General features: G+C 56.9%; 2 protein-coding genes across 3 annotated transcripts; both read right to left on the bottom strand.

The window, feature by feature from the left end:
* Positions 1 to 2,058: 2,058 nt before the first annotated feature.
* Positions 2,059 to 4,635, bottom strand: PSMB10 (proteasome 20S subunit beta 10). Its single transcript, XM_055412496.2, has 8 exons — positions 4,464 to 4,635; positions 4,140 to 4,227; positions 3,949 to 4,046; positions 3,691 to 3,831; positions 3,299 to 3,414; positions 3,140 to 3,198; positions 2,358 to 2,509; positions 2,059 to 2,230 (listed from the first exon to the last, which is right to left on the bottom strand). The coding sequence occupies exons 1-8, from the start codon at positions 4,517 to 4,519 to the stop codon at positions 2,119 to 2,121; spliced, it is 822 nt and encodes a 273-aa protein (XP_055268471.1). The 5' UTR covers positions 4,520 to 4,635; the 3' UTR covers positions 2,059 to 2,118.
* A 1,439-nt stretch (positions 4,636 to 6,074) lies between these two features.
* LCAT (lecithin-cholesterol acyltransferase) lies at positions 6,075 to 9,393 on the bottom strand. 2 transcript variants are annotated; one of them, XM_055412492.2, is made up of 7 exons: positions 9,166 to 9,393; positions 8,578 to 8,737; positions 8,304 to 8,460; positions 8,110 to 8,225; positions 7,919 to 8,014; positions 7,609 to 7,833; positions 6,075 to 6,671 (listed from the first exon to the last, which is right to left on the bottom strand). In XM_055412492.2, the coding sequence occupies exons 1-7, from the start codon at positions 9,232 to 9,234 to the stop codon at positions 6,097 to 6,099; spliced, it is 1,398 nt and encodes a 465-aa protein (XP_055268467.1). In that variant the 5' UTR covers positions 9,235 to 9,393; the 3' UTR covers positions 6,075 to 6,096. The 2 variants fall into 2 exon arrangements, with proteins under 2 accessions (XP_055268467.1, XP_055268468.2); XM_055412493.2 differs by lacking the exon at positions 8,578 to 8,737.
* Positions 9,394 to 9,509: the final 116 nt, after the last annotated feature.

Raw genomic sequence — 9,509 nt, 5'->3', positions numbered from 1 at the left:
GACAGGGCAAATCCTAACACATCATCTCAGTGATTCCTTATCAATTTGGAACAGAAGTCATGGTTTGCTCAGGGAGGTGATGATTCTCCTGCCACATGGTGTGTGTGGACCCAGAGCTTCATCTGTCTGGTTCCAGAGCCCACACTGTTCATGATGATGTCTAGAAAGGGTCTTGTGCACAGGAGGGCAAGGTATGAGCTCTTGGTGACTGACCGACCCTGGATGGAGGCCAGGGGTAGAAGGGTGACAGCCATTAAATCTGACAGCGTCCAGCCCTTGGGGCTCCCATGGACAAGCCCTGGTATCTACAGCCCATTCACTGAAGAGCTAGAAGACACCCCTGTGTGCAAAGTTGCAATGGGTAAGTTTGTTAGCCTCCTTTTAGGAGTGTGAGCACTGTGGCTGATTCAAGAACGCATCAGTCAAAACAACAAGATGAAAAAAAATAAGTTAATTGACTGGAGAGGATAGACAGGATACTTTGGCCACCTCATGCGATGAGTTGACTCACTGGAAAAGACTGATGCTAGGAGGGATTGGGGGTGGGAGGAGACAGGGACGACAGAGAATGAGATGGCTAGATGGCATCACCAGCTCGATGGACATGAGTTTGAGTGAACTCTGGGAGTTGGTGATGGACAGGGAGGCCTGGCGTGCTGTGATTCATGGGGTTGCAAAGAGTCGGACACCACTGAGCGACTGAACTGAACTGAACTGAAAGCAAATATAAGAACATACTAATTGTAAAGTCTGGTGGGTATATAGGTGTTCAGTGTGCAGGTTTGTTTATTTTATTTAACCCAAACACTGATGGTTTTCAGGGAGAAGCTTTTTTTTTTTAATATATATAATTTTATTTATTTCTGTCTGTGCTGGAGCTTTGCTGCTATGCAGGCTTTTCTCTGGTTGTGGTGATCAAGGGCTGCTCTTTGCAGTGCACAGGCTTCTCATTGCAGTGGCTTCTCTTGTGGAGCACAGGCTGTAGGACACATGGACTTCAGTAGTTGCGGTGCGTGGGCTCGATTGTTGAGCTTCCCCAGCTCTAGAGCACGGGCTCAGTAGTTGTGGCTCATGTTCCTCAGTATGTGGGATCTTCCTGGACCAGGTAGCAAACCCCTGTCTCCCGCATTGGCAGGCGAATTTTTTACCACTGAGCCATGAGGGAAGCCCCCAGTGTGCAATTTTTTCAGTTTTTATGTTTTTAAAAATAAAAATCTTCATAATAAAACACTAGGGGAAAAAGCACAATCAGGGACCTAGGGATGTCCAGCCTGAAGTAGGCTCTGCAGCCTGGAGTAGTCCCCTGCAGGGACTGGGCAGATTCTAGCGGTTCCAAAGCTCCAGGGGAATTCAGCCATTCTCTCCCAGGACAGGACGCTCCCACTGGCACCTAGCACCTGGGTGCTCAGCAAAAGTCTGCTGGATAAATATGTCATGTCATCTCTTCCCACGTGAGCCCTGTGACCCCTGGCAGTCAGAAAACAGAGTCAGTCCCCCTAGTCATAGCCCAGCAAGTGCAAACAGAGGCTCAGCATAGTGTTAGTACCTCAGGTGTGCCTGGTCATCAGAGGGGTTTCACAGATAAAGGCATTGTAGGAGTGTGCTTGTGAGAACTTGCCCTTGGAATCAGGAAGGAGCTCCTCCATCGGCATTTTAGCATAGTGGGGCATTGGGGTGGGGGTGAGGGGTCTGACTGGGAGCTGTGGGCTTTGTCCTTGGTCACTGACGAGGCAAGTAAAGGGTCTAGGTGGGGGCAGTACATAGAGCCTTTTGGGTTGTACAACGGTCTCCAGTGGACCAGAGGGCAAGAGCCAGGCATGGGAGTGTTAGGGGGAGCCTCCATGGTATGGAGAGGGGGCTTTCCACCTTGAGCCTGCAATGCTTGCCAGGGCTGGGGTTCTAGAGGGGTAGATGACTAAGGTGGTGAGTGAATGGTGCCCCTCAGGCCAGACTCTGCGGCCATGGGAGGAAATGGCCTTTGCAGGGACACCTTAGCCACAGAGCCCTGCAGGCTACTTGTTCCCCTCCACCCAAGAACGACACAGTCATCTGCCGAGGTAGGTGCTTGTGTTTTCTGGGTTTATTCCTCTTGTTCTAAGCTCTAAGCCTCAGCCTACTTCACTCCACATCCATGGCCTGTACAGTTTCCTCCACCAGCTCCAGGGTCAGCGGCACCACTGTCTGGGACAGGACAGGTGTGGTCCCAGGGGCAAAGCGGTACTGGCTGGACCTGGGAAGAAGCAGGGATGACCCCTCAAAAGGGGCCTATCAAGTGTCCCATCCTCTATAGCCCTGTCTTCCCTCGCTACCACCCCATCCGTCCTCCCCTGGGATTCCTCCATCCCCAGTGCTCCTACCTCTCTATAGGCTTTGTGGGAGAGCTCAGGGCTCGCAGCATCTTGGCGCCGGCTGCGGTGATCACACATGCATCCACATTGCCCCCAGAGCCCAGGTCACCCAGGATCCCTGCAGTGATGGCTTCCACCAGCAGCTCCTGCGCTGCCTCCAGCTGCAATGATGTGTGTCAGTGAGGCCTGATGGACCCTTCTAGATCACCCTTAGGCTGTAGCCTGGAGACAGTTTATCTTGAAGCCGGGCCTCACTTGCTCACACCCAAACTTCCCTCTCTCTCGCCCTACACCCCCATCTCCACCCCAAGCTCCTCTACCCTGGTTTCCACGTCCCCCTGTACAGTGACCCCACGTTCCCAATGCCCCCATCTTCACAAACTTCTGAGTCACACTTGTGGCTCTGTTTCCACTGGCCTGTTCACCCACCCCCAATTCCCCACTCACTGCCTTTTCTTTCTGGGCCTTAGCCGCCTGTAAAGTGACATACATATGCCTTCTGCTTCCATCCATCCCAAACAATATCCAGACCCAAGACCCCACCTGCTGTTGCTCTCTCCTCAACTTCAAATGGCACTCTGAGTTTTGACTTCTGAGGCAGCCCAAGTTTTGGCACTGTTAGAATAGCACCTCACCCTCACTCCACTGGCCCCTCAGTCTCCTCAGTCGTCACCTCCGATAAGCCTTCCCCGACTAGGCCAGGGTTCCTCTGCGTTTCCCCAGCTTACGGGTGCACTTCCCATCAATGCTCGCGTAATGTGGTGGGGGGCGGGGGGGCAGGTGTCACTCACCGTCATGTTCGGCTGGAACCGGTCCTCCAGCACTGCTATGGCCGCATCCTGGCCGGATCCTGCAAGCAAGAGAGGCATCTGAGATCAACTGCGGCCGCCCAGTCGTGGGATAAACGTTGAGGTCAGGGTTGCATAGCAAGGCTCGTGGGAAGCGCTCACCCAGGGCCGTGAAGGGCAGCCGGCTGTAGGAGCCATGGGGGTGCACGCTGTAGAGCTGCGGTCCTGTGAAGTCCACGCCGCCCACGATCAGCGACGCTCCCACATAGCCCTGGTACCTTTTCGCCGAGTGCGTACGGTCAGCGGAACGCACCGGCGCCCAGGTCCCGCCCCTCCACGAAACCGCCCCTGCGTCCGAACCCCGCCCCTTCCCGCGGCCTGGCTCCCCATAACTGACAGCGCGCCTCGCTGTCGCCCTCTCAGATCCTCTTAGGCCCGCCCCTTCCGGGCTCTCGGACTTCGCAGCCCCGCCCTTTCTCCGGTCCCGGGTCCTCTCGGCCCCGCCCTCCCCGCAGCTGCCCCTCCTCGGGGTCAGCTTAGACCCGCCTCAGCACCGGAAGAGCGTCTGGCGCAGCATGCGGGTGACGGTGGCCACGCGGGACTCGCGGCCCGTGGACAGCGCGTGCAGCTCCATGTTGGACGCCGCCATCCGCGTGGTCATCTCGGCGTCCGCGGCTACTCCAGCCCCACAGCAGCTGAGGGCGAAGGGAGGGGCCCGTTGTGGAGTGGGCGTTGCTAGGACGTGCTGGCACCCGAGATGGGAACGAGGGGGCGGTTCTTGGAGGGGGAGAGTTAGGCGGGGGAGTGCTCACTAGATTTTGGGGGCGATGAAGTGGATCTTTTCGCAGATCTTGTCCGCGACGACCGAATCGTCAGTGGCCCGCGTATCCGCGCCCAAGATGACCCCGCCCTGGGGGTGAGGGGGAGGAGCCGTTGACCTAGTCCCCACGGCCCGTTTCCCGCCGCCCCTCTAGGCCGCGCCATCCCATAGCTCCCTGCTTACTTGGAACACAAGGCCTGCAATGGTGGTCCCGGTCTTGCGTGCGTGAGGGACCCGGAGTCCCGGGAGGGCGCGTTGCAAGCCTGCGTTTCTGAAAACGGAGAGGAGAGGCCCAGGTTTCAGTTCTTTGGGGACCTTCATCACATCCCCTACCTCTGTCCCGGTTTCCCTCACCTCCTGGGGTAAACCTGGAAACCCAAGTCGTTCAACACACGTACCCTCCCCCACTCTCGCCCCCAGGAATTTTAAAGATCCTGCGGTTCTCACTCCCGGAAGTCCTCCCTGAAGGACATAGGCAGCTGGGGAACCAACCATTCCCACCCTCACCTCTCACAGTTCTCGAAGGAGAAGCCTCTTTGGGGCTCTAGCACTGTCTTCTGCATCTCCAGGTGGGCAGGGGGTCAGTGGAGTGGGATCAGCAGGAAAGAAAGAAGGTGGAAGGCTTGTCCTCTTCCCGGCTGCACTATTGAGTTTACCCCTTTCGCTTTCACCTTTCCTCAGAGCATGCTGGTCCCTTTCTGCATCTTCTCTTTCACTTTCACCTTCAGCTTTGGTCTTTTGCAGCTTAGGCAAAGGGGAGATGTCCCTTCCTGGCACTCCAAGCTGCTTCTGGGTGCTCTGAACAGAGGGACAAATCCCTCCTCTTTGGCCATTTTCCAGCCTGAGCTCCGAGCTCTGCCTACCCTGACCCCACCTCTAACCTCAAGTCTCAGTCCCCTAAGGCTATCACATCGACCAGGTCTCTGTTCTTATTACCCATCTTCAATGGCATCAGTCATGGCTGCCTTTTGTCCTTCTCCCAACTCCTGTGTCTTGTTTGCTGCCTTTGCCTTCTTCCCAAAACCCAGACACTGAGGCTCAGTCCTCTCAGCCAAGGCGATGCTCATCTGTCTTCCATATTTCAGATGCCGTTCTCCCTCTCTCAGGAGGGGCATCATGGTTGTCTCTCAAGTGGCCTGTAGGCATACTGGGCTCTGCCCATGGCCAAGCCTTATTTCACCTCCCAAAGGACCCTTTATCTAGCCACTTCTTTCTCTAGATTACTGCTTGTCTCAGCTAGCATCCTCTCCCTGCGGGGCACAGCACTGGCCTCCCTGGTTTCCCCACAATTCCTGCCCCTCACCCTCCACCCCAGACTACACTCCATGCTACAGAGAGGGAACTCTTTTCTAGGTTGGAAATCTGGTCACACTCTTTCCCTGGTTAAACCCTGTATCAGTTGCACACAGCTCTTAGGCTGAAACGAGTCTTTACAGTCACCCTTCTCATTCATTCCATCTGATCTCTGCATTGGCAACACCTCCTCTGCGAAGTCTTTCCTGACCCACAAGACTCACCACCTTGTTGCTCTCCATACTTTTTTCTCAGATCACTTAGCTCCATTACCTAAGAATTAAATCTTCACTAGTGAAGTGACCTGTTTAATGGCTGTCACTCTCCTAGATTCTAAAGTCTTGTGCTTCTGTCACCCACCTAGCACTCAAAAGCCTCTGTCCAGAGGCAGAGTCTCGCCTGCCCTTTTGGGAGCTAGGAGGGACATCTCAGATCTTCCACATCCTGTGCCCTTGGCTCCATGCATGTCCATTCCGCTTGTGTGCAACTGCCTCCAGCCCCCATGCCCAGAGCATAGGCAGGCACAGGCAGGCTGCTTAAACAGCTCAACCAGCAGTTTGTGCATGCTAAATTGCTTTAGTTGTGTCCGTCTTTTGTGACCCTATGGACTGTAGCCCGCCAGGCTCCTCTGCCCCTGGGATTCTCCAGGCAAGAATACTGGAGTAGGTTCCCTTCTCGTGGGAAGCTATACATCTCAAGGTGCCCAATTCAGTCCCAGGCTTTAGCAAAGCTCTTCACAAAGCACTAGGCCTGCGACTGCGGATGAATGCATCCTGATGTGAGGACCCTAGTGCCTTTCCTTCAACCCACAACACACGTCAGGGCTTTTAACAGCAAAGGAATGTCTTTATTCAGGGGGCATGGGCTTTGGGCTGGCAGTCGGGGGTACAGCAGTACTATTTCGGTAGGTACCCAGCAGGATGGCATTGATGTGCTCCAGTGTCTGATTGCTGAAGACCATATTGAGGTGCTGGGTCCCTGGCAGAGGCAGCAGGTGCACGGGCTGTTTCTGGCGGCCCTGCCAGCGGGCACAGAGCTCAGTGCTGCGCGTGGCCACAGTGTCATCACCATCCTCATATAGCACATCCACGGGGTCTGTGTAAGGGAAGCCGTGGTCATAGATGTAGGTGCTGGGCGTGGGCAGGCCTATGCCATACAGACAGTACACTTCCACGCCAGGTGCTGGGAGGCCTGCCAGCAGGTCACGTGACTGGAGCCACATGTACCAGCCTTCCTCAAAGTGCAGGTCTGTAAAGAAGCGCTGCATGTCACGGCTTGTGTAGTTGATGTTGGGGGTGGAAATGAACACGTGGTCCTCAGGCCATGTCTGCCTGGCGGGAAACATCCAGGGTGACGTTGTCGTCATGCGCTGCTCCTCTTTCAGCTTGATGCTGGACATGATTGGGATGCCCTGGTTGTCACCTGGGGACAGAGAGCAAGGTGGGGCAGGGCTACTCCAGCCGGCAGGTCCGGCTACTCCAGGCCCACAGCTTGCCCCCCAGCCCAAGCTCAGCTGGACACTCAATCTTGTCGTTGCCCAATCCAAACACAGACTCCAAGTCCTAGACTAGAACCGGCCGAGCATTCAGGAGGTGCTCATGTGTACTTGTTAACTGAGAAGCCCTGATGGCACATCTGACAGGCAGAGCTGGAGGGCTTCTACAGGAGGGTAGGGGAACAGTGAGGACAGGAGTGTGAGTTGCGGGGATATAGTGCTGGCAGTTCTGTTGTCAGGCAAGTGTCTGTCAACCCTTGTGGCCTGTGCTGCACAGGGCTCAGAGCTGTGTTCTGGGAAGGATGAAATGAGACCCATCTCTGTTTGACACACATTGATGTGGTCTGGGGAGTGTTTCCTTCACATCAGCTCCAGGAGTAAGACCATGTCCAGCTGTGCTCAGCCTACAGCAGGAGCTCCACACGAGGTATCTGTGCCACTCCTCAGGGAAGGGCAGGAGGGGCTCCTGGGGTCTCCTGGCTTTGGCAGATCTGCCGTGGCCTGGCTTAGGGAAGATCCGTGTGCAAAGCAGCTCCTGGGAGCCGAGTGGGTAGACCTGAGGCCACAAGGAACAGACCTCTGTCAGACTCAGCAATGAGTCAGATTGCTGGGAATCACTTCATCTTTGTTTACTTCCCCTTTGTCATCGCTGAGACAAACTGTCAGGAGTTTGTCTAACAGTCCAGGCTGGGCTCACTGCTCTCCAAGGACAATGAAAGGGGCTCTTTCCCAGAGGTGGTAGACAATACCCCCCAGCTGGGCATTGTGAGAAGAAATAGGAATAGGAACAGGCCCACGGTCAGCTTCTTTCCACCACCACACCCCCACATCCCATGGGACCCAAGTGATCGCAGGCCCTCTCACCTGAGGCCAAGACTAACATAGGCTTGATGGAACCACCCCAGGGAGCCCCGAGAGAGATGAAACCATCGATGAAGCGGTCCTTCCAGGTCTGGGGTTGGCGCAGTAAGAAATAGAGCAGGTGCAGGCAGCCAAGGCTGTGCCCAATGAGGAAGACAGGCTTCCCATACGTGGCATGCATCTCCTCCACCAGTCCAGCAAGCTTCAGGTAGTACTCCTCCTGCTGGCCTGCAGGGGGGTGGGTGGGTCAGCATGGCTGGAGGTGGGGGCCTCCACCCTGCCCCCCAAGCCCCTTGAACAGAGAGACACTCACTAGGCTCCAGCCGCCAGTCGTAGGGGGCAGCCCGCACAGTCTCATCCCGCACGTACCCATTGTTGACCAGGTTCTGTACCAGTGTGTGCAGATAACCTGTGGAGGAGGCGATGGCACCAGGGGCTGTGGCCATGGCCCCTGCAAGCCCAACGCAGCCTAGAACCCCACCCTCTCCCTCAGCACACACACACCTGCCAACTTGCTGCTGTCCAGGTACTCGACAGAGTAGGTCTTGCCAAAGCCGGGGACACGGATCTGTACACCGGGGGCATTGGACACCCGCCCAGAGCTGCGATTGTACACAACCCTGGGGGCAGTGGGACATTCAGGGGACCCGCGACCAAGGAGCAGGGCAAGGGACTAGGCCAGAGGGGACGGCACCCACCTGGTGTTGTCGATCCAGCAGTCTACCCCAAGGGGCAGGAACATGTTGAGATCTAGCCAAATGGTGAAAAAGTCCTCCGTCTTGCGGTAGCACATCCAGTTCACCACACTCGGTTTATCCAGCTTGGCTTCCAGCTGATTCCCCAGGCAGCCGGGCACTGCAGGCACCAGCCTTCACTTTGGATCCCTCCCATTCCCCTGCGGTGGACTCCACCCTAGCCTCACCTCCCCGACACCACAGTGACTAGCCCCACCCCTTCCTCTCCCATACACACCGTCAACCCCCAGAGACGAAGGACAAGATCCTCTCTTTCTGTTCATATCCACTGCTCCATCTTCCCAAAGCCCAGACTCCCCCCAGGGAGGGAAGATCCAGGGGCCAGGGCCACTGACGCCTGCCCCCACAGAACAAACAGCTAGCATGACTCTCCATCTCTGCCAAAGTCCAAGAGGAGAACAAATAGCGTGGGGAGCGGGGGCAGGACCTGACAGGCCTCTCCTGGGCTGGGCACCTCATCCTTGCCGGGGTTGGGGCTGAGGAAGGAGCGGCTGCGGGGGAGGGGCTGGACCCAGGGTCTGGCTACAGCTACAGCTGACCACAGCTTGTAATGCCCTGGCCAAGCCCTCCGGCACACCCACCCTCCACTCCACCCACCTGGGGGAGACAGCTTGGAGACACAGGAACAGTGTGGTGCGAGGAGTGGATTTCTCCTCAGGACAAGCCTCTGGCCCCTCCAAACACTGAGTTAAGAATCAGGGCTAATGCACAGGCAGAAGGGCGTCGGCAGGCTCTGCTACTAGGGGCGGAGGCCCTGGTTCCCTAAGGGCTGACCGGGTGTATCAGGGGCCTGGCGGGGGCTTACCGAGGATGACGGGCCGTGTGTGGTTACTGAGCTCGGCCTTGGGCGTGGTGTGCGGGGGGAACAGCACATTGAAGAGCCAGAAGGGGGCGGCGTGGGGGAGCAGCAGCCCCAGCAGCAGCAGGACCCGCTGCTGCGGGGAGCCGGGCGGCCCCATTCCAGCCCTAGTGCCTGGTGCCCGGTAAAGCGGTCCTGGGCTGGCCTTATCTGGAATGGGGGTGGGAGGGGCCCCAGGGCCAGTGGGAGGGACAGCCTGGCCAATGGGGCTGGTCAGCGGTTGCCGGAAAGGGGCACAGCCTCAGGGAGCCGGCTCTGGGCCTGGATTCAGTTCCGCCTTCTTCCCCTGT

Source organism: Moschus berezovskii, chromosome 22 (genome assembly GCF_049115385.1).
Source record: "Moschus berezovskii isolate FMDL1 chromosome 22, NW_MosBer_1.0, whole genome shotgun sequence".
Classification (NCBI taxonomy): Eukaryota; Metazoa; Chordata; class Mammalia; order Artiodactyla; family Moschidae; genus Moschus; species Moschus berezovskii.
Note: the sequence above shows the minus strand (reverse complement) of the source record. Positions and strands in the feature narration are given on the sequence as shown.

Excerpts from the sequence above, each read along its gene's own strand:
- PSMB10 (XM_055412496.2), bottom strand. The coding sequence starts at position 4,519 with ATGCAGAAGACAGTGCTAGAGCCCCAAAGAGGCTTCTCCTTCGAGAAC. Across the intron at positions 3,415-3,690 it reads CTGCGCCAGACGCTCTTCCG|GTACCAGGGCTATGTGGGAG; the intron begins GTGCTGAGGCGG and ends CTCGGCGAAAAG. Across the intron at positions 3,199-3,298 it reads GCTGCCCTTCACGGCCCTGG|GATCCGGCCAGGATGCGGCC; the intron begins GTGAGCGCTTCC and ends TCTTGCTTGCAG.
- LCAT (XM_055412492.2), bottom strand. The coding sequence starts at position 9,234 with ATGTGCTGTTCCCCCCGCACACCACGCCCAAGGCCGAGCTCAGTAACC. Across the intron at positions 8,738-9,165 it reads CACACGGCCCGTCATCCTCG|AGATGGAGAGTCATGCTAGC; the intron begins GTAAGCCCCCGC and ends GGACTTTGGCAG. Across the intron at positions 8,226-8,303 it reads TGCTGGATCGACAACACCAG|GGTTGTGTACAATCGCAGCT; the intron begins GTGGGTGCCGTC and ends CACTGCCCCCAG.